This window comes from Capsicum annuum, chromosome 4, assembly GCF_002878395.1.
Source record: "Capsicum annuum cultivar UCD-10X-F1 chromosome 4, UCD10Xv1.1, whole genome shotgun sequence".
Taxonomy (NCBI): Eukaryota; Viridiplantae; Streptophyta; class Magnoliopsida; order Solanales; family Solanaceae; genus Capsicum; species Capsicum annuum.
Genome location: NC_061114.1, coordinates 48822329 through 48849153, shown reverse-complemented (window position 1 = coordinate 48849153; position 26825 = coordinate 48822329). Strand labels below are relative to the sequence as shown.

At 34.2% G+C, this 26825-nt stretch overlaps 1 protein-coding gene across 1 annotated transcript; it reads left to right on the top strand.

Annotated features, from left to right (window-relative positions):
• Positions 1-811: 811 nt before the first annotated feature.
• Positions 812-2697, top strand: LOC107868087 (phenylacetaldehyde synthase). Its single transcript, XM_016714664.2, has one exon. It carries the CDS (start codon positions 860-862, stop codon positions 2390-2392), a length of 1533 nt encoding a protein of 510 aa, XP_016570150.1. The 5' UTR covers positions 812-859; the 3' UTR covers positions 2393-2697.
• Positions 2698-26825: the final 24128 nt, after the last annotated feature.

Here is a 26825-nt window from a genome sequence, read left to right as displayed (position 1 = left end):
AATAAGTTAATACTTCCTTCATTCTTAAATAAGTGAGCAAAAGCAAAATATAAACTAAGATAATTTAACATGTATATTTTAAAATTGTATATCTATTTTAAAAATTTATTAAATGTTTACATATTAATAATATAGAACTCATTCATTAAAAAAAATTAAAATTCAAAATTCATAAAGTTCAAATTCTGACTCAATAAGTCAATAAGTGAAACTGTATAGAGAAAAGTCCATAAATAATATGAAATGGAGTGAACGTCCACTTTTCTTTAAAATAGTTCTATAAATCTCATGTATTTTTCTTCTTCTTATTATTTTTTAAATTCTCAATATGTCTAATTTTTGTTTATTTAAAATATATATTTCATTTTGGTGAATTTTATTGCTTTTTATATTAGACCTATTTTTTGTTATGTATTTATGTGGTATAATTTAATGAATTTGTCATAAATTTAAACTTAATTAAGTGAGTTTAGTAGCTTAAAATGCTAGAATGACAACATAAGAGATAAACTAATAGTTGGGTGATATTATTGTCATAAAAATAACAAAAGTGACTTTGATAGGATATTATCAATAGTTTAATAGTTGGGTGACATTAGTCATAAAAATAACAAAAGTGACTTTGGTCGAATATTAATAGTTCAATACTCGAAAAACCAGCAGCTTCAATAATTAGATGGTCCAGTGGTTTTAATTTTTATGCTAAGTAATAACTAGTCTCTAATTTATTTTTGCAGCCCTAATCAACTATAGCCCACAAAAGAATCCGCTAGAATATTTATGCCACAATAATTTAGTTCACTTTAAGCCTATAAATGTAACAATTCTTTTTTGCCAAGACAACAAGCAAATTGAACAAATGGGTACCCTCAACATCAACCCTGAAATTGATGACCAATTTTTCAATTCCATAAACCCTTTAGATCCTGAAGAATTTAGAAGGCAAGGTCACAAAATTGTGAATTTCCTAGCTGATTACTATCAAAACATTGAACAATATCCTGTTTGTAGCCAAGTCAATCCAGGCTACCTCCAAAAACTTGTACCAAATTCTGCACCTAATCACCCCGAGCCACTTGAAAAAATTCTTGAAGATGTTAAAAGGGATATGATTCCAGGAATAACACACTGGCAAAGTCCTAATTTTTTCGCGTATTTTCCTTCTTCTGGAAGTACTGCTGGATTCCTAGGTGAAATGTTAAGTGTTGGATTTAATGTAGTAGGGTTCAATTGGATATCATCACCTGCTGCTACTGAACTTGAGAGCATTGTGATGGATTGGTTTGGAAAAATGCTAAATCTTCCTCACTGTTACCTTTTTTCAGGTGGCGGTGGAGGTGTCTTACAAGGTACAACTTGTGAAGCCATGTTGTGCACTATAGTGACCGTTAGAGATCAAATGTTGAGAAAAATTGGTAGAGAGAATTTTTGCAAATTGGTGGTTTATGGATCTGATCAAACACATTTTTCTCTCAAGAAAGCTGCCCATATAGCCGGGATAGACCCTGAAAATTTTCGAGTTATCCCAACAACAAAGGCTAATGAATATACCATGTGCCCAAAATCGTTACATTTAGCTGTATTGAATGACATTAAAGAAGGAAACATTCCCTTATTTTTGTGTGCGACGCTTGGGACAACTTCAACAACTTCTGTTGATCCATTACGTCCACTTTGTGAAATTGCTAAGACATTTGGGATTTGGGTACATGTGGATGCAGCTTATGCAGGAAGTGCATGCATTTGCCCTGAGTTTCAACACTTTCTTGATGGTGTTGAAAATGCAAATTCTTTTAGTCTCAACGCGCACAAATGGTTCTTTTCAACTTTGGATTGTTGTTGCCTTTGGGTGAAGGATCCAAGTGCACTTACAAAAGCGTTATCAACTAATCCTGAATGCTTAAGAAATAAGGCCACAGAGTTAAATCAAGTGATTGATTATAAGGATTGGCAAATTGCATTGAGTAGGAGATTTAGAGCATTGAAGCTATGGTTAGTTTTGAGAAGTTACGGGGTAACTAATCTTAGAAACTTGATAAGAAGTCATGTTAACATGGCTAAGCATTTTGAAGGGCTTATAGCTATGGACACAAGGTTTGAAATCTTTGTGCCTAGGAAGTTTGCTATGGTATGTTTTAGGATTTCCCCTTTAGTACTTTGTCGAGTTTCAACCAAATTTGATCATGAGGAAGAAGTGAACAAGTTTAACGCTAAGTTGGTTGAGTCTATTAATTCATCCGGCAAAATCTATTTGACTCATGGAGTTGTTGGAGGTACATATATAATTCGTTTTGCAATTGGTGCTTCTCTTACGCATTATTGGCATGTTGACATCGCTTGGAAAGTTATACAAGACCATGCCAATGCCCTGCTGTATCAAGGCTCTGTTTAATTTTTTTTTTTTTTAGAATTTGAATTTTAAAACTCAGTGTGAAAGACTTTTACACTGTGAGTAAAGTTATTAAGTAAAAAATTATGGGAATCTTAGCAGTTCAATTGAAATTTTCACTTTGCTAATAAGTATTCATTCCCTATCTTATAATCCCCGTTACCATCCCCCCATCCCCTCCTTTTTTTTAAAAAAATAATAATTCAAAAACTAGGGTGAACTTTCACAATTTTTCTTTTTTAAGATTCCAATATGAAGGAATTGAGTTTTGAGGCAGCCACATTGCAAGAGTATATGTAATATTTACACTTCTATTGCATTTATATAAAGAAATAAGTTTTATAACAATTCGGTGCCATGCCCCGAAGGGGGTGGTTGAGTTTGTTTGAGAGAGACTTCCCATAGCGGAGGTCGCGGGTTCGATCCACGGGGTTTACCTGGTGCGGTTTACATCTCCTGTGTGATTTGCGAGCTATTGCACAGTGAGGAGTTTACCCAGTGCGCACACAGTGCTCACCACAGAATGCTCACCCAAAGGGCAGAGACTGTAACAGAGAGTGTAGCGGCTGCAGCTTTTGCTGAAGTTTCCAAAAAAAACAATTCGGTGCCATTGTAAGCTACTTTAAAAGAGGGATTTAATTTATATATGCTGATAATGTAGAAATATTTCCAAAGATACAAGTATATTTGACATGTAATAGTTAAGTGTCATTTTGATTTTTTTTTTTCAAAATATTTGATGTTGAGTTAAAGTATAATTGTGGATACAGAAAATCGAAAAGGATTGGATATACTCCTTTACTTTCATTTATTATTGAGAGAAGTATACATTATCCTCGGAACTTATCACGTTTTATTCATGATATGCTTACCTTTGATTTGTCCTAAGTACCCTCAAATTTATTATTTTAGTAAATCGCGTGGCCCTTTTTTGTTGACTGTCCACAGCGTGTAATACACGCACGGACATATGAAAAAAAGTGCTGATGTGGTTGTCCACATAGATAAATATCATCTATTTTCCTTATATTTATCCTATATTAAAAAATAACTCACTTCTATCTTTAATTATCCGATTTCTCTCTAAAAAAAATTATATTTTCAGTTTTCCTCTGCTCCAAAATAGTGAAAGGTTGAATTTTCGTCGATCAAGTAAGCTATTATCTAAAAATTTATGTTTTTGGTGTGTGTTAAAAATATGATTTTTTTTTCGGTTATTGTTTCATAGTAGTTTCCGATTAGTGTTTCAATTAGAATTTTGCAGAGACTCACATGCACAAACACTTTTCTTATTATAATTAATGGAGTAAGAAGTCACAATTTAAGTTAGAGGTTACAAAAATTGAATCGATAAAATTGTTATTGATTTATCGTTATTGCTTAGCGATTATTTTAATAATTTTGTAAAAAAAATTATTGGGTCATTGTTTCGATTTTTATTTTTTATATTGGGTATTGGGTAAACCGATAACCCAATAAGTTTATGCTAAATTTAATATATATATATATATATATATATTACACCCAATAAGTAGGAGTTTGGTTGCGACTAAGATTCAGCTTTTTTCATGTTAGTTACTACTTTTTTTTACTTTATGAGTATTTTTTATCGGTTAAATCGAAAATCAAATCGTTAGGGACTAAAAATCGATAATCAATATAACTACATTTATTATAAGTATGTGTCTTAGTTTCTTTAGTATTTGTTTTGTTATTATTTTTTAAAATATCTACTTCGATATTTAGTATATTTTTTAGTTACAATAACTCAAATGATATATATAATTAAGATTACAAAATTGAAGGAGTTTCACAAAAATGAAAACTGGAGTTTTACATTGAATTAATAAACACATGATTTTTTTTTATTAATAAACAAAATTTTTATAAAATTAATAAACGGATGATTTTTTTTTTAGATTGAAAGTAATGAAGAGGGATAATAAATAGGAAGGTGGATAATTGAATTTATTGAAAGAAATAAAAGAAAATAATTTTTTTTTTTTTTTTAATCATTAAAAAAACTTATTTAGTAAAAAAATCACTCCATCACATGCATAATGGAGTGTGACTACAAACATTTTGCGACATCGACAAAAAAGGGTCACGCGACGTACTAAAAGAACAAGTTCGGGGGAGGAGATACTTAGGACTAATCAAAATTTAGGTGTACCATGAATAAAACGTGACAAGTTCAGGGGTAATAGATACTTCTCTTTTTATTATTCAATTCTATCCACCTTTGCACTTATAGGCTATATTTACCAATGGAAAAGGGATAAATATACTTCTCAATTAGGGCAACGGGTCAAATATGCCCCTAATATTTTTCAGTTGATGAGTACTTTAATTCATGATTTTTATCGTAATTGTGTATTGAGTTTTTATGGGGTGTTCTTGACTTTTTTCATTTTTTACTTGGTGATTTTGGGGTTATGCAAGAATAAAAAAACACAACAAAGAAATTTCGGTAAATTAGAGAAAATCCAAAGAGATTGTGGGGTGGATGAGAGCATTTGACGGATGATTAATACGTAGAAGAATGGGTGGATTTAATTTAATGTGATGTGACAATTAAAAAGTAATGTGAAAAATATTTCTTTTAAAAAAAAGGAAAAAAGGGTGTTGAAAATTTTTAGCAAAGCAATTAACGGCAACAGGGGTATATATGGTCCAAAACTTGACAACAGGGGTATATATCGCCAAAACTTGACAATAGAGATATATATGACCCAAAACTTGACAACATGGATATATATGACTCAAGACTTGAACGACAAGGGCATGGGTAAGCCAAACTTTTAACGGAGAGTATATCTGGACATTTTTCACAAAGTTTAAGGGCATATTTGACCCTTTTTCCTCTCAATTATGATAAATGGTACGTGTATATAACTTCCATCATACTTTGCATACACATATGCCCCTACCATTAATGAAATAGTATATATATGCTCCTCACACTAACTGTGGGGTATATGTACACCCAAAGTATGACAGAGAATATATATGTATCATTTATTATAGTTTGGAATTATCTAGCAGATGTGTTTTTTCCACCCCTGTAACGATATACACACACAATGCAGTAACACCCGCTACTATCAATTTCTTAAAAAAAACATCTACTCATAATACCCAAAAATAACACAAAATAAATTAAACTCATTGCGTTTTAATTTTCAACGAAATTTTATTGAAAAAACACTATCTACCATCGGTCAAAGCCACATAGCCACTTCATCAAACTAGAAACACCCTACCAACGAATCATTGTCGTATCCCTAGCTCTGCCCACCTCCAGTCTAATCTCCATTCCATCCAATCAGTAAACACCAACTAGCAGCAGTGACTAATCACTACAATTTCATTAAATTCACGTTTAAGAAAAAACAGAGGAAGTACCGAGTTTGGAATAAAAATAGAGGTCAGATCGAGTTTATCTGAAATCAAATTCGATGAGTTTATTGGGGCGAGTAGTGAATTTGGTTAATTATTTGGAACATGGACGGACCTAAGGCTAATTTGGGGGGTGCTCCGGCACCCGTTAAATCCAATTTAGACTAGATATAATTATATAAATGAAAAAGGGATAAATATACCCCCAAACTATGATAAATAGTACGTGTATGCCCTCTGTCATACTTTGGGTACACATATGCCCCTACTGTTAATGAAATGATACATATATGCCCCTCACACTAATGGTAGGGAAATGTGTACCCAAAGTATGATAAAGGGTATATACGTACCATTTATCATAGTGTGGGGGTATATTTGTCCCTTTTTTATTTTTATTTTTTTATTCCAAGTAATTAACTCAAATCCACTACCTAACTCCATTCCAATTAAAACTCAAAAAATGGGCATCTAATAGATTTTTTTCCACCTCTATAATGATATACACACACAATACAGTGACACTCACTACTACTAATTTAAAAAAGTTATTAACCCATAACACCCAAAAAACAACACCAAATAAATTAAACCCCTCACGTTTTAATTTTCAGTGAAATTTCGTCGAAAAACACTATTCACCACCGTCAACACCATGTAGCCATCGTCTCCGTCGGCCCAAAAATACCCCATTGATGAACCATTATCGCACCCCTAACTCTGGCCATCCCTGCCTAATCTCCACCCCCTTCAATCAGTAGATACCAACTGGCAGCAATAATCAATCATTGGAATTCGATTGGGGTTCACGTTTAAGAGAAAAACAAAGGAAGTATCGGATTTGGAACAAACAATAGAGGTTGGATTGAGTTGGTTCGAAATCTGGTTCGATGGATTTATTGAGTTGAATAGTGGATTTGGGTTAATTATTTGAGATACAAAAATTAGAATGGAAAAGGGACAAATATATCCTCAAAATATGATAAATGGTACGTATATACCATCCTTTATACTTTGGGTATATATATTTCCCTACCGTTAGTGTGGAGGGTATATACATATCATTTCATTAATGGTAAAGGCATATATGTACCAAAATATGACAGATGATATATATGTACCATTTATCATAGTTCGATGGTATATTTATCCATTTTTCATTATATAAAAAATAATTAGTATAAGATATAGAAAAACACCCAGTAAATCAAGAAGATTGCTAGCTGCTTTAATTTATGGATGGAACCTTAAAGCCTTTAGGCATCAAGATAGGTGTTTGAACCTTTGAGGCCCCACAAATTGTAAATCCTAGGTCCTCTAATCATTTGGGATAAAAATATCAAAATAAAAAAAAAGACAAATATATCGAATTATGATAAATGATACGTACATACCATCCGTCATATTTTAGTTACACATGTCTCTGCTGTAAAGGACTGTAAGGTCATCCCGAGTGAGAATCTTTCGACCCAGCATAGGCTCTTGGTTATGGATTTGGGTATAAAGAAGAATAGAAAGAGGAAGAGTAAGGAGTGTAGATCTAGAATTAAGTGGGGTAGCTTGACGCCAGTGAATGCGTGGGAGATAGGAGAGAAGTTGGCGGGAATGAGGGTGTGGGAGTGTAGGGGGGACGTGGATAGTATGTGGGATAGGGCGGCTAGGTGCATCAGGGAGAATGCAAGTGAGGTGTTGGGTGTTTCTAGGGGCCGGGCCGGGCATCATCGGGGGGATTGGTGGTGGAATAAAGAGGTAGAGAAGAAAGTGGGGACCAAGAAAGGGGCGTATGCTAAATTGGTTGAGAGTAAGGACGAAGAAAAGAAGCGGGTAAACAGGAAAGAGTACAAGCTAGCTAGGAAAGAGGCTAAGTCAGCAGTCACGGCAGCTAAGACGGCCGCTTTTGAGAGCTTGTATGCAGGGTTACAGGGGAAAGGAGGGGAGAAAAAGTTGTTTAGACTCGCTAAGGCTAGGGAGAGGAAGGGTCGTGACCTCGATCAGGTGAGGTGCATTAAGGGGGAGGACGGTAGAGTGTTGGTGGAGGACGGCCACATTAAGAATAGATGGCAGTCGTACTTTCATAGGCTCTTGAATGACGAAGGGGATAGAGCTATTGTGTTAGGAGAACTGGAGCACTCAGAGGAGTGTCGGGATTTTAGCTATTGTAGACGTTTTAAGGTAGAAGAGGTTAGAGAGGCTGTTCGCAGGATGCGAAGGGGTAGGGCGACGGGGCCGGACGAGATACCGGTGGAGTTTTGGAAGTTCGTTGGAGAGGCTGGTGTAAGGTGGTTGACTGGATTATTTAATGAAATCTTCAAGACGGCAAAGATGCCCGAGGCTTGGAGGTGGAGTACCATGATCCTTCTCTATAAGAATAAGGGTGACATCCAGAGTTGCAATAACTATAGGGGGATTAAGTTATTGAGTCACTCTATGAAGATTTGGGAGAGAGTGGTCGAGGTGAGGCTGAGATGGATAGTGTCTATTTCGGAAAACCAGTTTGGATTTATGCCTGGCCGCTCGACGACGGAGGCAATTCACCTGGTGCGGAGGTTGGTGGAACAGTATAGGGAAAGGAAGAAGGACCTGCACATGGTGTTTATCGACCTGGAGAAGGCTTACGACAAAGTCCCCAGGGAGGTGCTTTGGAGATGCTTGGAGGTGAGTGGAGTACCGCTGGCATATATCAGAGCAATTAAGGATATGTATGATGAGCGAAAACTCAGGTGAGGACAGCGGGAGGAGACTCAGAGCATTTCACTGTCTTGACAGGATTGCATCAGGGATCTACTCTTAGTCCCTTTTTGTTTGCGTTGGTGATGGATGTGTTGACGCGGCGTATTCAAGGAGAGGTGCCTTGGTGTATGCTTTTTGCAGACGATGTAGTTCTGATAGATGAGACTCGAGGGGGTGTGAATGACAAATTAGAGGTGTGGAGGCAAACTCTTGAGTCTAAAGGGTTCCGGGTGAGCAGAAGCAAGACAGAGTATGTGGAATGCAAGTTTAATGACGTGAGGCGGGAGAATGAGGTAGTAGTGAAGCTGGAATCACAGGAGGTATGTAAGAGAGATAATTTCAAGTATCTTGGGTCCGTGATCCAGAGTAACGGTGAGATTGACGAGGATGTCTCGCACCGTATTGGGGCGGGATGGATGAAGTGGAAGCTCGCGTCGGGGGTGTTGTGTGATAAGAAGGTGCCGCCTAAGCTGAAAGGCAAATTCTACAGGGTGGTAGTCCGTCCGGCCATGTTGTATGGAGCGGAGTGTTGGCCAGTTAAGAACTCCCACATCCAAAAAATGAAGGTGGCAGAAATGCGGATGTTGCGCTGGATGTGTGGGCTGACTAGAGGGGATAGAGTTCGGAATGAGACTATCCGGGAGAAGGTTGGTGTGACTCCAGTGTAGTGCAAGATGCGGGAAGCCCGATTGAGATGGTTCGGACACATGAAGAGGAGGGGCATGGATGCCCCGGTTCGTAGGTGTGAGAGGCTAGCGTTGGATGGTTTTAGGCGGGGTAGGGGTAGGCCGAAGAAGTATTGGGGTGAGGTGATTAGGCGGGACATGGAGCAGTTACAGCTCACCGAGGACATGACCATAGATAGGAAGGTCTGGAGGACGCGAATTAGGGCAGAGGACTAGGGCCGGTTTGGGTCGCTAGTGTAGGGAATTACTTGGTGGGGGTTTTATTCTTGTTATGATTCCGTGTTCCATGTTTTATTACGAATCTGTGTGCTTTCCTCTGTTTTCTAATACTTATGGGTGCCGTATTTATGTTATGTAATCTAGTTCTGTGCTTTACTATGAGTTTGTGTGGTATCTCGTGACTTGAGCCGAGGGTCTATCGGAAACAGCCTTTCTACTTCTTTAGAGGTAGAGGTATGGACTGCGTACATCTTACCCCCCCAGACCCCACTAGGTGGGAATACACTGGGTTTGTTGTTGTTGTTGTTGTTGTATGTCTCTGCTGTTAGTATGAAGGACATATACGTACCATTTTATTAACTGTAGGAAAAAATGTGTACCCAAACCATAGCGGGGGATTATACCTATCATTTATCATAGTTCAGGTATATTTATTCATTTTTCGATTTACCTATGCCACTAGGAAAAGTTTTGAATATGCCCCCATTTTGATGGAATGTGGCGTCTTCACCTCACATTCAATATTTGTTCCTTCACTATAGCTAACTTTAACACTTTTGCTTCTTCTTTGGCTCTTTTTGCTACTATTTCTCCCACGTTAATTAGACAATAAAACTGTCAGTCTGAGGCGCAGGTTTGAGTTGACCAAGAGTTAAACCCTAATCTTAAGACGTCTAAAGTTATGGGATTAGTTTTCTTAGGCTATTTTGAATTCGTTATTTGTGTTTTTGCATAGATTATGTTGCTTGGGAGGCCCGAGGACCCCATTTTGAATAGTGCAAGCTTATTTGTACTGCAAATTCGGGTAAGAAACAATCTTAACTTATGAGTGTTGTGCTTCTGAGCTTGGCCTTTGCTAACATATCTATTTTTGATTGCCTTGTGCAAGTGTGGAGCTTAACAGACGACAATATCATAATTTCTTTACTTTTATGAGATTTGGGGCAGTATCTTTTGGATACTTTCTGACTTGAATATTGCTCTATTGCTATTCAATGTTATGAGCTTTAAGGTATTTACTTGATTGCACATATTGACTTCGGGTGTATAAGACAGTTGGGATTAAGTCACCCTCCATAGTTGAAATAAAAAGATGATTAAGCTAGAGTTACACTTTACAGTTTTAAGGTTTTGCTAATGTGTATTATAGTTCTATAGCGATTTGCATATTATCATATGACATTTCTTTATATGACTTGTATTTCAATTCTACACTTTGTATACTATTTCTTCTTGGCATATTGTATTTTCATTTTGCATAATATATATATGCACAGATTTTCCCTTGCTCTAAATATGAGTTGTAGAGAGGATCTAGGCCTTACTTAATTGTGTAACTAACCCGATATGCTACACGTGCAAGTGCGTTAGTTGATCCGGATAATGAGTGAGTTTGACGAGGAACTTTTTGCACCTTTGAGGTGAGACATTATTCATCAATCCATGAAGGCTAATCGTTTATCTATCTTTCTATTTCTTTAGGTTTAGTGGGCTCGTATACCCGACATTAGATAATAATATTGATTTTGTAGATGATCCAGATTTAGTTTGTTTTGCTTCAAGTTTGGATTTGTTGAAATATTTCCTCTTTTACTATTTTTATTAACTTAGTTATATATGATATAGATATTTTTAGACGTCTCACATCAATTGGGTGATGTTTGTTATTCTTTCTGGTTGACTGATTTTCTGATGGATAATGGGACTGGTGTGTGTTAGTCACGACTAGAGGTAGTTTGGATAATTACCTGAAAAAGTGTTGCATCAAGAAAAAGTTATGTTTATTTGGGTTCCAATTACAAAAAGGTGACCTTTGATCAAAGATCACATTTTGTGATAGTATACACTATACACTATAGTTTTAGGTGTAATTAAAGGCCTAATTTTTTGTTGTTAGTCAAATAAGTTTGCTTGATGAAACTAAAATATCAAATTCCAGTCATAACTCATTTAGAAAACATATCTTGATTGGCGTTTCGTCTGCATTGCTTGATTAATTCTTGACTAGAATGTCATATTTATTAATATGTAAGTGCGTTTTACTATGTCACTTAACGCAATACTCGCGAAGGAGGGAGCTTATATAAAATAAAAACTTAAAGACAAAAAAAAAATATGAGGAAACATTCGTAAGTGTTGTGAAATTATTTCATTGAAGTTATTTTAATTCTAAAAATATTGGGGGGCGGGGGAAGGGGAGGAGGGGAGGAGGGGGGACAAACTTTTCAAAATTTAGAGGAGTTAGGGTGACAATGTGCTAAAATTTTATTTTCATATCATTGAAATTGACAATGAAAAATCTATTTGACAGTCTCTTTGACTTTAAGACTACCAAATAATCCTAATAAAGATTCAAGTTTTAGACTCAATAATAATAATTTACTAAAAATGTAGTCTCTTTGACTCTAGGACTACTAAATAATCCTAATAAAGATGCAAATTTTAGACCCAATAATATTGATTTATTAAAATTGTCAGTCTTTTTGACTTTAAGACAATCAAATAATTCTAATAAAGATTCAAGTTTTAGACTCGATAATAATGATTTACTAAAAATATCAGTTTCTTTGACTCTAGGACTACCACATAATCCTAATAAAAATTCAAGTTTTAAATTCACTAATAATGATTTACTTAAAATGTTATTCTTTGATTCTAATGGTGTGTTTGGTATGATGGAAAATGTTTTCTAGAAAACATTTTTCCATTTTCTCTTGTTTGGTTATAAAAATCACTTGGAAAACATTTTCCAAAGGGACTTATTTTCCTTCACTTGAGGGAAAATGATTTCCCTGGTAAGGGAAGGGAAGTCATTTTTCAGATAAAACATTGAGAGCTTATAGCGTATACACTCCTCTTCTTCACTTCCAACAAAATCGACGTCGCACAACAGATCATCATCGTCTCCAATTTTAGGACTTTCTCCCCTCTCTTTCTCTTCTCCCTACTGCAAGAATTTCAAAGGTACGTCCATAACTAGTTTCTTTTATGGTGCTTGGTACAAAATTTCTTCAATTCTTTCTATTTGCCTATTTGGGTTTCTGATTTGAGGCCAATTTTATTCAAAAATTGAAATTTGAATTTTTGATTTGAGTTCAATTTTGTTCAAAAATTGAAATTTGGGTTTAACCATCTTAAGTTACAGCGGCTGGGTAACCAACATCAAAGAGAATAGCGATTTTGGGTTTAACCATCATAAGTTCAATTTTGATTTGGGTAGTTTGATGAAATGACTTGTTTTCTACTTAATTTTTTGTCTTGAAACTGAGATTCATGTCTCTCTTCTATTACTGCAAAGGTCCCTGCAAGCTTAGTGCATAAAACTTTCTGTCAAAGAAAATGGCATTTCTGAATTGTATTAGTTGCCCCTTAGGATCATTCGGATTAATAAGACCATTTTGATTGCTTTCTTGATTTACCCAATTTTGGTTTTGTCCTAACTGATAAACCACAAAAGTTAAAAAACAACAACAGCTCCAACCATAACTGGAATAGGGAAATGAAAGTGATTTTTTGCGATCAGAAGAGGCATAGCCCAATGACCATAGCCTTTTCTGGAACTATTTAGAAAGCAGTAATCAATAGGTATCTTTTCTCGGTACAGAATCGACCATGGTGTGTAGCAGTGAAAATGCTTCGAAGGATCTGACCTCCAGTTTTCAGATAATACTATATTTTCCTCTTAAACCATGTGCTATGATTCAATTGTATGTTTTTTGATCATTTGAATTTTGAACATAAATTACTTTATTTTGAGCCGTGGGTCTATCAAAAACAACCTCTCTATTTAACATTTGAGATAGTGGTATGAACTACGTGCACTTACCCTCCTCATACCCCACTTGGTGAGAATATAGTGGGTATGTTGTTGTTGTTGTATATAGTAAACGAAATGTAATGAAATTACATTGATCATTATAATAGATGGGTTCGACTAACCAAAATAAAGATGATGCAATAATTGGAGTTGCAGCTACATCTATTTTAGCTACCGGAGTTGCAATAATTGTTGCCTACGAACATAAAAGTAGCATTGACTAGAAGTTATAGTATTAGTACCTTCAATCAAAGAAGAGAGAACCTTGAACCCGAGAGATGACAGATCTAGAAAAAACACAATATTCTAACAGCAATTATATACAATTCACTAGAGGTCCTGAACAAAATGAGAGTTTAAGTTACCCTTTTATTGACAGATCTCAATATACTCCCGCTCTTTTCATCAGTTTCCACTATTTCTCTTGGCCTTACCTAGGAATCCCCCTCCACTTGAGGACTTTATTTTATCTAGGTTCCTCTTGAACTTCATGAAGATAGTCATCAACCCTTGAAAAGTATCTCCTAATTCAAGCTAAACTCCCAATAGTATGCAAGTCCATGCCATTTGAGCACTGGAAAACTATGATTTTTTTTTTTCTGTATGTGGGCACAAAGCCTTTATCAACTAGCATATTTTTGTTAGTCATAAGATATTTGTCATCTACTTTGCAGAAGTTGGAGGTGTAGTCTCAGATGTTGTAGGGAACCCATTGGACTTCTCTAAAGGAAAATACCTCGGTTTATATGAAGGCATAGTCGTTACCAATCAAAAGCTGATGCTTTCTCTCCTTAAGGCTGTTAAAGAGTCTTTGAATGAGAAATCTTCGTCTTTATGATGATCAAACCAATAACAATAAATTGCAGCTATCTATGTGTATATGTACATAATTGTAGTTCCCAGAATGGTGCTTGAAGCTGCTCAATTTCATCTGTTCTTTTGCTTTTACTTTAGCTCTTTGATTACCATGTCCAACTCAGCTTTGATGAAAATTATGTAGTTCTGTTGTGATAATCAAAGGGCGTATTTACTTTAGCGCGTTGATACTGGAAGACGGAAGACCATTACAAAAGTGAAACGAACCCAGGGGATAAGATTTGTGCAGATCAAAGACGTTGATAATCAATTTGCATGTCTATAGTAAAAGACACATAACTTCTTACTCCCAAATTGGTTTGATCGTGTTTTGTTTTACTGGAAACTAGATTCAAATATCTTTCATTTGATCGGTAGTTCAGCCTTTAACTTAAAATTTTGCTTCTATTCCTATTATTAAAGTCTTATGAAATACTCCCCCTAATATTAGTTATTTAAATACTTGGTAGAATGATAGAGCTGCTAATTCTATATTTTATAATTGATTAGAGAAGAGGAAATTATATTAGCACATCATTAAAAAAAAGGAAAATATGAAATTTGTACTTTTGTGGCCAACCAAACAAACACCATAAAATATTTTCCATCTACCAACTAAACATGAGAAAATAAGTAGAAAATCAACGTATTTTCCATGAAAACATTTTCCAGGAAAACATTTTCCTTGGAAAACATTTTCCATCATACTAAACACACCCCAAGAGATAATCCTAATAAAGATTCAAGTTTTAGACTCGATAATAACGATTTACTAAGAATGCCAATCTCTTTGACTCTAAGACTATCAAATAATCATAAAGATTTAAGTTTTAGACTCGATAATAATGATTTACTAAAAATGTTAGTCTCTTTGAATTGAAGGGGTCGTTTGGTAGTGTATTGGAAAATATAATGCATGCCTTAGTTAATGTGTACTATTAGAGGTCGTTTGGTAGATTGTATAAGAACAATACAAAATATAGTGTATTAGTAATGCTTGCATTAGTAGTACTTGTATTAGTTATGCTTGTATTAGTTATGCATGTATTATTTCTTGTACATTGTTTGGTTTGATGTATAAGAAATAATACATCTTACATAATTTCTATAAAAGAAATATTTGTTTACAAAAATACCCTTCTTTGATTTTGTACACTTTTTTGCTACAAAGTTCTTTTGCCATCTCAAACAAAATTAGTATTGTTGAACTAGTATATAGAGATTTAGGATTAATTGTAAGACCTTCGTCTTTGCGCATAAATGTTACGCCGACGGATTAACATAGTCGAACAAAAATAAAAAACAAGATGTAGAATTAAGAAATTGTATCAATTTTTTTTTTTTTATCTTTTTAAAGACTCTCGAGGCAACGCAAAAATATGCTATATAGTTATTTAAATCAACTATTCATTGTTGTAAATTAAAATGGTGGGAAAAGAAATTGTGAAATATTTTGAAAAGATTCACTATTGCAAATTAAAATGACAGGAAAAGGAATGGTGAAATATTTTGAGAGGAAAATTGAGGGATATTAAGGTCATTTAATAAGTTAATGCATGTGTTTAAAGTTATTGTATTACTAATACATAGAAAATGGAGTGTATTACTAATATACACTTCAATACACAATAGAGTGTATATAGGCAAAAAAAGTACCAAACAGGGTACTAATAATACACATTAACTAATGCATCCATTATATTTTACAATACACTCTACCAAACGACCCCTTAGTACCTTCTTAGTACCTTGTTTGGTACGTCTTTTTGCCTATATATAACTAATGCAAACATTAGTTATACACTCTATTGTGTATTGAAGTGTGTATTAGTAATACACTTCATTTCCTATGTATTAGTAATACAAAGGCTTTTAACACATGCATTAACTTATTAAATGACCTTAATACCCCTTAATTTCCCTCTCAAAATATTTCATAATTTCTTTTCCCGCCATTTTAATTTTCAACTGTGAATCTTCTCAAAACATGTCACAATTTATTTTCCCACCATTTTAAGTTACAACAATGAATAGTTGATTTAAATAATCACAACATATTTTTGCTTTGCTTTGAGGGTCTTTAAAAAGATTAAAATAAAAATAATTCTTGAGCATCTTGTATTTTATTTTTGTTTCGACTATGTTAATCCGTCGGTGTAACATTTAATGCGCAAAGACGAAAGTCTTGCAATTAATCCTAAATCTCTACATACTAGTTCAACAATACTAATTATGTTTGATATGACAAAAGAACTTTGTTGCAAAAAATGTGTACAAAGTCAAAGAAGGGTATTTTTATAAACAATTACGTCTTTTATAGAAATTATGTAAAATATATTATTTCTTATACATCAAACCAAGCAATGTATAAGAAATAATACATGCATAACTAATACAAGCATTACTAATGTAAGTATTACAAATACACTATATAATACATTATTCTTATACACTCTACCAAACAACCCCTAAGACTACCAAATAATCCTAATATTCAAATTTTAGACTCGATAAAATAATGAATTACTAAAATTGCCAGTAGAGTCTATAGACTACCAAATAATCCTATTAAAAATTCAAGTTTTAGACTAATAATAATGATTTATTGATAATGTCAGTCTCTTTAACTCAAAGGCTACCAAATAATCATAATAAAAATTCAAGTTTTAGACTCTTAGAGGCCGTTTGGCCATAGAAATTATTCGATTTTTTTTGATTTTTTTTCACTTTATAGAATTTATGGTGTTTGGCCATAGATATTCCAAAAATAATTTCAAAATTATTTTCTGAAAAGTAAAAACAACTTTTTGTTGTTTTCACCTTTTTCCATTTCAATTCCAACTTTTATTATTATTACATATAACCTAATTTGTTTTAATATTACACAAAGCCCTTATTAATTGCACATTCCACAACCAACAATCATAAACAAATGCCAACTACTATTTGTATTTTTCTTTCACTGTAAATTACACAAAGCTTATTAATTGCACTAGATCGGAATGACTCGAGAGTTTTGCAAATTCAATTTGGAACACATATCCTAGTCCTATATCACTTAAACAGTGCAAAAAATATTATATTCAGTACTTATTCACTAACTTTTCTTTATGTGTTGCAATGAGCAATCAAAATGTCAAAAGTAGTTGCATAGCACTAAGATTAGCAATATAAATTACAACCTTCACCTCTTGTGATAAGTATGTGGCCAATAAGTTGCTCAGGCAAGCACTTTATGATTTAGAACTAATTATGCAGACTAATAATAAATGCAACTTTATGGGGACAAGTAAATTATTTGTGTTACATTTGCCCTGAGAAACCAACATTTTTCGTCAGAATATATTGTGGAATGCATTTTGTGAACCAAAGCCAAAATCGTCAGAATATTTTTTCGTCAGGTAATTTCTTGAGACATTAAAGCCAGTTAAATCAGTACATAAATAATTTGGGCAATTTTAATAGTTTTTAAAATTTAGTACATAAAATTAAATTTAAAAAAGACTTTTCAAAAGTCTAAAAACATCTTTCAAAAACACATGGCCAAACACAACTTCAACTCCAACTCCAACTCCAACTTCAACTCCAACTTCAATTTTTTTTAGTTTTTATGGCCAAACGCCTACTTATAATGATTTACTAAAAGTGAAAATTAAGTGGGAGAAATAAATACCTAGACTAAATCTCTAAATTTAGTTGCTTGTTTTTTTTTTCTTATTTTAAGATCAACTCACTGCTATAAAATGTCTATTCAAGAAACATTATCCCAAGAAACACATAATCATTAGGATTACTTTTTGGTTTCATTAAAGATGAAATTCTTTCAATTGTTTTTATTTGCTATCATCGTTTTTCTTCTTACATCTATATCAGATATACAGGGCTTTGGGCTGTAGGTGACAAAAGAGTTTTAAAATGAGGTGTAGGTGACACAAGTCTTAATTATTGAGTGGAGGTGACAATTGCTTTATTATAGATTAAGAAAGTTTGGTAAGTTTGAGAATATCCCAAGAGTTTTTAAATTTACACTTTGATCCAAATGTTTACCTAATATAACGGGAAACAGAGGAAAAAAAATGCCTTTCTCTCTCTTCTCATCCATTATTTTATCTCTCTTAGCGATTTTTGTTATTCACTGTTGTTGCTGCTTTATTCATCATCTTTTGTTTAATTATCATCATTTTATACTTCATTATCATCTTCGTCTTCTTCTTATTGACCATTTTCATTATTGTTGTTGTTACCAATACTGTTTCTATTTGACGAATTTCTTAGGTCAAATCTTGTTTCGTACATCACTTTCCACTTTGGCATTACTTCATAAGAGATTTTGGTAAGTTAAATTATAATTTTTAGTTAAATTTTTCATCTGGGTAACTGCTATTGTGTTGTTTTTTCAACAATGGATAAAACCCAATCATGAATCTAACACAAGAGCCATTTGTTTAAACAGATAAATCATTTGTTGTGATAGATGAAACATCTATTTCAATAGAAGACTGATATGTTGGATTCATGTTTATAGTTCTATAGGCCGTAACATGAATCGAACAGATGGGTTATCTGTTGCAACAAATTATTTATCTATTTAAACAGATTAGTTATCTGGTGCAACGTGATAAATATCTATTGTAATAGATTATAACCTGTTGCAATAGAACCTGAACTCAATTTTAATAGACGTGTTATCTGTTGCAATAGGGTAAATATCTGTTACAATAGATTATTAACCTGTTGCAACTGAACCTAAACTCGATCCAACAGATAGTAAATATTTGTTGCAGTAGGTAAGTCATCTGTCACAACAGGTTAATTATCTATTGAAACATGTCACTCATCTGTTGAAATCAACTTCAAAGGTGACTCAGTACTGTAACATCAGTACTGTAACATCAATCCTAATAGATATATAGTCTGTTGCAACATATGATTCATCTGTTACAACAGATGACTCGTCTATTGAAATCAGCTTCAAAAGCGTAACATGAATCCCAACAGGTAAGTAATCTATTCTGACCGATTACACATCTGTCACTCATCTATTGGAATCAACTTTAAAGGTGCCTCAGTACTGTAACATCAGTACTGTAACATTAATCCCAACAGATATATAGTCTGTTGTAATATATGATTCACCTGTTACAACAGATGACTCGTCTGTTAAAATTATCTTCAAAAGCGTAATATGAATCCCAACAGGTAAGTAATCTATTACGACTCATTACACATCTGTTGGGATTCATTTACGACACTATGAAATCACTATTAACTTTTTTAAACAAATGAATTTATTTAGGTACCACTAATAGAGGGATCAATAAAAATAGGAGTGGATTGTCATGGTCAATAGATCGAGAAGAACAATTGATATGTATAGCATTGGAACGAGGGTGAAATGCTAGAGACGATAGATATGACTGTCCAAAATGATATTTTGTTTGATGATTTGTAAACTTAATCATTAGTTATTGTGGACTGAATTATCAATCGGAAGAACTCGTCATCAGCTACATGCACAGCTTCTTTAAAAATCAAAGGGTACTGCCTTTCAAGATAATCGATTAGGTTCGATTGCATGCTTATCTTAGTGATTCATCCAGGCCGGTGTTTAGGGTGTACGTGGTTGAAAAGATAAGAGAGAATAAGAATCAAAACATAAAATAAGAACAACAACAACACATCTTTGATTATAGGTTGGATGATCTAGACATGAATATTCCAGATAATGATCAAACACCTACGCTCGTTGATGCGACCAATACGATGTGCAGTTTTTCTCAATCGATACAGTCTGGAAATCTTCAAGACGACGGGACCATTTTTTTAATTGGAATGTCATTCAAGGAAAAGAATGAACTCTCTACCACTTTGTTTATTTCTTGCTTGAAAATAGATTTCAGAATAAAGAAGGTGATTAATTCGAGCAGTGTCTTTTGCTTTAAATGTGCTAATTTGAACTACAAGTGGTGGTTGAGAGCAGTAAAGTAAGTAAGTTCTGGCAGATTTGTCATTCATAAATATAAAAAGCATCACACATGTGTTTCAGAGCAGATATCGGGCCAAAATCCTCACGCCAAGGCAAAGGTCCTCGGTGAATATTTCAGGAGTCGGTTCTCCGATGGCAAAGGCCTTTCAAAAAGGGTTATGGTGAATCAACTCCTTATGAAATTGAGTGTCCTGGTCAGTTATTGGAAGATATATATGGCCATGGAGATTTCTAAGGATTTGGTTAGGGGGACACTCGAGCATGGGTATGCAGTACTGGATGCCTACCATTACATGCTTAAGTCCACAAATCCCGAAAGCAAGATGGGATTGCATCTTGATGAAAACGAAAGGTTCAAGTATTTTTTTGTGTCCTATGGTTCTTGGATTCAAGGTTTTTGACATTTGAGAAAAGGCATATCCGTCGATGGTACCTTTTTGAGGAGCAGGTATAATGGAGTTCTGCTAGCGGCAGTGGAGCAGGATGTGGAGAATTACATATTTCCTATCACTTTTTGTGTAGCAGACAAGGATGTGATGCCTCTTATGGATTTTTTTGAACAACTGCGAAGCTACGTTGAAGATACCAAAGAGTTGTGTTTTGTATCGGATAGGTATCCAAGTATTCCAAAGATGGGTTCACGTTTCTTCACTTTAACTTACTTTAGTTGTTGCATCATGCATCTTGAAGAGAACATTCGGACCATCTATCACAACGAAAAGGCCGTGACCCTTTTTTATAGAGCAGCTAAAACATATAGTAGAGAAGAGTTTTTAGACCATTTCAATCAAATAATGGATGTGAATCCCAAGGTAGCAGAATTTCTCGTATGTGTCAGTTTCGAGATATGGACCCGAGCATTCTGTCCGGCAAATAGGTACATTCTTATCGATTTAATGTCTTGTTTGAGTTACACTAGTATGATGTAGTACTAAGTGATTCTTTTGTATAAGTACAATATTATAACATCAAACATAGCTGAATCAGTGAATTTATTGTTTGGTGATGAAAGAGAATTTCCCATCAAGGCTATGTTTGAAAAAATAAGCCAAAAGTATGGCAAATTTTTTAACGAAAGGCATGTGCAGTTCAAGTGCCCAAAAAAAAAACCCAATTTATTTTCAAAATTGAAAAAATAATATCAACGAATGTCAGTTTGGGGAATAGGTTATTATCTCATAAAATAGCAGATTATAAATTCAGCACCGGTCATGGTCATGTTGCCACGGTCAATCTTCAAACAATTCTAGTACGTGCAGAGTTTTTGACTTGGACAAAATACGTTGTCCACATGCTATGGCAGTGTTTCGAGCTCAATCCGATCATAAATATGGAGTTAAAGTTTATGAGCACTCCTCTTAATATTATTCAGTGGAAAAATATGAAATAACATATAGAAGGCATATTACTCTGGTGTCTCCCAAAGAATCTTGGGTTGTTCCTGCAGAGCTTATGGAGAGATTAATACCTCCTCTATATATTGACCCAAGCACTATCAAACCGGAAATAAAGACAGATAAGAGGAGGCCTGGAGTTGGAGAATTATTTTCATCAAGAAGAAACAAGTGCTCCATATTTAAGCGCGCTGACCACAAAAGAACTACATGCCTGGATCATAATCCGCCATGATTGTTGTAATTACAAAAACTCGTGTTGTTGTTTGTGGTGTACTTTTATATATTTAAATAATTGTTCTGAGCGTAATGTTATCATTTATTATATATATAAGATATCTTTTTTAATAACTTGTGCATTAATAAAAAAAGGCAAAACATGAACTAAACAATACAGCAGACCACAAGTATTTTCAATAGATTACCCATTTGTGGCAACAAATGGACATTAACTGAAAGAACACAACACAGTTCCATAAAACTGGAATGTTTTCCTCAAACAGATGATAAATCTATCGCAACAGATGGATAATCTATTGATAGAAACCCAACCGATGACCAATCTGTTCTAACATATGGTCCATCTGTTGAAAGAACTCAAAAGCCAAAATTGCTATTGCTACTAGATTCAAAATTGCTCCTTACCTCCAACTGTTGACATGTTAACATGTAAAATATTTAGAAGAAGAAATAGACAGAATGAAAATTGAATAAGAATTAAAAAGCCAAAGTTGACTAAAATAAATTTTTTATTATATAAAAAATAAAATACATTAGGCATAGATCCGATATAGAAAAATTAAAATACATACGCTAAAAGAAAAAATACATTCTAATTATTATTCTTAGCATCATCATCATCAATGACAGCCGGCCAATCAACTCGCAGCAGCAGGGCCCTCATCAGCCTCTGCATCTCTCTGAACATCGTCCCTCTCACAGCGACCAACCCCTTCTGCAGGCCATTAACCTGCCTCTAAAGTTCTCGTATTGTGTTGCGTAGAACAGCAATATCCCAAATAGGATCAGCCATATCTAGAATACGTATGAATTGACAAATGTAAAGAAAAGAGTCCAAATGTAATACAACATATACTACAAACTGGTAGATTTACACCAAAAAAAAAACTTACCTCAATGATAAAGGAATATGATTTTTGAAGAGAAGTTGTTGAAGATGTCACATGAAAAGAAAAAATTAAATAAATAAAGTTTAGCAGAATGAAGATTAAGGAGGGACCTATTTATAGTGGATTGAATCTGGATATGTAACGACAAAAGGCACGTCTGTTAAGCTCCATTGTATTAATTACATTCAAACTGCTGGCATTTTGTTTTCTATAAAAAGTTGTGAATTTTTCATTTACATTAATAATTCTTACCTTTTCAAAATGATTTTGAGACTTGATAATAACCGTTATTATTGAACTGTTGCAAGAGATCATTCATCTGTCGCAATAGATTTACCATCTGTTGTAACATATAGATTATCTGTTGCTACAGATGGACCATATGTTGGGGATGTTTTGATTTCTTTTAACAGCTAATTCATCAGTTGAAACAGATAGAGAATTCGATTCATCAACTATTTTGAATGTGTTAGATAAAAAGTCACCACTACCTCTTTTTTAATAGTCATCACATACATGTAGATGAATAAGCCCTGTCTGGTATGTCACAACAAATTTACCATTTTTTGTAACATATAGATTATCTATTGTGACAGATGGATCATATATTGGAGATGTTTTGATTTCTTCTAATAGATGATTCATCAGTTGTAACAGATGGAGAATTCAGTTTATCAACTATTTTGAATGTGTTAGATAAAAAGTCACCACTCTTCACCTCTTTTTTAATAGTCATCACATGCGTGCAGATGAATAAACAATGACTGATCTATCACAATAAATTTATAATCTGTTGCAATATATGGATTATCTATTGTGACAGATAGACCATATGTTGGAGGAGATGTTTTGATTTCTTCTAACAGCTGATTCTTTAGTTGCAACAGATGGAGATTTTGATTCATCAGCTGTTTTGAATGTGTTAAGATAAAAAATTCACAAATCTTCACACCTCTTTTTAATAGTCATCACATGTGTGCAGATGAATAAACAACATTGTAGTGTCTTTGATGGGGTAGGAAGAATAAGGTGTGTGCAATGGATCCACGTTAATGCATGAGAGTTATGTATTATTGATCAGTCTACCGCGACAGACACATATAAAGTAAAATGATTTTGTGAATGTAGTTTTTTACTGATTAAATACTAATCCTTCAAACAAGATCCTGCATTGTACAGTTTAATTTGATAAGTGTGAACTGATAAGGCCAAAGGGTTCCAAGATGGTGGTGTCGATACCCTGTTACAATTTAATGATGATCTATGCTCATGTTTTTTTGTTAAGTTTGGGGAAGGGTTCAAGTTTTTGGCGGTAGTGTAAATATCCAATAGTGATTGGACCAGTTTTAATGGTGCAATGGACTTCTTGAAAGGCCTCCGAAGCCTCGTACTATAGAAAACAACGATGGAACAAATAGAAATTTCCCTATTCCAAATTTATATGGATAGATTAATGGAGGAGACTTTTATACAACAAAAGGTGCTTGGGAGAATATTTATGCAGAAAGTGGGAGGTAGAGAAGGCCATATATCATCTCAGATCTTTTTTAAGAGGAAACACAAGGGAGCAAGCAAGGAAATTCTAGCGAATCTAACCAATGAAATTGACATGAGAAACAAAAAAACTGGATGAGCTTCAAATATGGAAGTGTATCCAAATATAAAAATTCATCAGTCGTTGACAAAAAAAAGAATGGTCAACAGTACTGGAGCTGGACAGTTTGCTAAAGAATGCAACTAGCGAGCGTGGCCTCAATGAAGACTCTCACAAAGTGCAAGATCAGAACTCTAAGGAAGAAGTTTTGCGAGCACATGAAATTAATACGATTGTTAGTTAGAATTGAAATTTGAACCAACAACTCCTAAATTATAAATACGGGATCAAGCCAAGGTGATAATTTATCAAGTTAAACTTATCAAGTTAAACTTGCATGACATGCCTTCTATTTGTGGCTATGATCAGGTCGATGGCAGTAAACAAAAAGGTCTGAAGTTGGGCAAAAATCCCATACCTTGGTTTTTCCACTGCCTTTGACCTGAACAAAGCCATAAACCGGAGGCATGGGATGCAAGTTTAATTTGAGAAATTGCCACCTTGGCTTGATCCCGTATTTTTAATTTAGGAGTAGTTGGTTCAGGTTTCAATTCTGATCGACAATCTTACCACCTTCTGTGCTCACGAAGCTGCTTTCTTAGAGTTTTGGTCCTGTATTTTATGGGTCTTCATTGAGGCCACGCTTGCTAGTTGCAATCTCTAGCAAAGTGACCAGCTCCAGTCCTCTTGACCATTCTTCTTTTACTTCAACGGCTAATGAATTTTCATTTTTGGATACATTTTCACATTCGCAGCTTATCCAGTTTTTTCATTTTTATGTCAATTTCATCAACCAATTTTGCTACACTTTCCTTCCTGCCATGTGTTTCCTCTTAAACAAGGTTTGAGATGATATATGGCCTTCTCAACCTCCCCCTTCCCGCACATGTATTCTCCCAAGCACCTACTGCTGTATAATAGTCTCCTCCAGCAACCCATCCATATAAATTTAGACCAGGGGAATTTCTATTGGTTCCATCAGTGTTTGCTGTAGTGCGAGGCTTCGGAGGCCTTTCAAGAAGTCCATTGAGCCATTAAAACCGGTCCAATCACTATTGGATATTTTCACTGCCACCAAAAACTTAAAACCTTCCCCAAACTTGACATAAAAACATGAGCATAAATGGTCATTAAATTATAACAGGGTATCGACACCACCTACTTGGTCCCTGAGCCTTACCAGTTTGAACCTAACAATCTTAATTGTAAAATGCCATATCTTGTTTGAAGAATTAACGCTTAATGGGTAAAGAACAAACATTCACAAAATCATTGTACTGGATGTATGTTTTCACGATAGGTTGATCAGTAATACATACCTCCTACATATGAAGTGGTTCCATTTGCAAGCAACTTATTCGTCTGAACCCCTCTTTACTCTAGCCTTTAATGCTGGTCAGGCAAAAATAGATCCAGTTTCACTTCCTTTTATCTAAAAACAAGAGAAATACATTTAATGTCAAACAAGAGAAGAAGAAAAAGAATACTACAAAAGGGTAACTCAAAATTGAGCGAATCAACTGATGACCAATCTGATGCAATAAATTACCCATCTGCTCAATCAATGAGGTATTTGTTACCAAAGATAGATGGCATCTTGCAACAGATGGGTCATCTGCTGGAATAAATTAAACCAGCCTTGATACTGGTTTGATTTCTGTAAACAGTTGCTCTTTCTATACAAAAGGGTAACACAAAATTGAGTGAATCAACAGATGACCAATATGATGCAATAGATTACCCATTGTTTAACCGATGAGGTATTTTACAATAGTGTAAAAACAACGGTTCATTCATTCAAGACTTAAAAGTTACCTTTCCTTTAATTTTCTCAATAAATAGGAAACTGTTAGTGGGTAAATCATCAATATCAATAGATATAAATATCTAATTTAAATGACATATAAAGCAGAAAAGGAGATGGAAAGAGCAATAGTGAACCATAAATGCAATGTGAAAAAAACAACGGGATCAAAACATCCAGTTTAGTTAATAAAAGATATTGATTGATTGAGATCCAAAAAGATATTCATTCGAAAGAAGAGAGAAAAAAAGACAAAAAGGAAAGAAAGAGAATTGAGAATAAAGAAGAAAGAGTGATAGATGAGTTGAGTTGAGTCTTACTTATGTTATGGCTGAAGGAGAGAGTATTCTTTTAGATATGAGTTTTAAATATTCATTAATAACTTTTGAATTTTGAGGGAAACGAGGAGACAATGACATTGACAAGACCAGATAAGACTACTCACTCGGGAGATTTTTGAGTTATCCAAGTAATATTTTTTACCGCCTTAGTATTTTAACTTTTTTTTATATCTCGGACAGGAAATACCTAAATTGCTTTAGAAAAAAGGGTCTTAAAACATCTAAGTGCACCAGCTAACAATTTCTATTTTAAAATTTCCAAATCTCGGTCATCCATCTCAATAGATGCGTAATATGTTGCGACAGATGACTTAATCTGTTATATTAACTCTAACAAAAAAGACATCTGTTACAACAGGTTGAACATTTATTTTTATACAATTTCAATTGATTTCACATTTTAGACTAATACCTTAATTGATTAATCTAGGACCAGGGGTGAGTTCTTATAGGGTCAACTACAACTTCAATTGAGTCTTTT

Bases quoted from the DNA above. Each gene is read 5' to 3' on its own strand.
- LOC107868087 (XM_016714664.2), top strand. From the start codon at position 860: ATGGGTACCCTCAACATCAACCCTGAAATTGATGACCAATTTTTCAAT.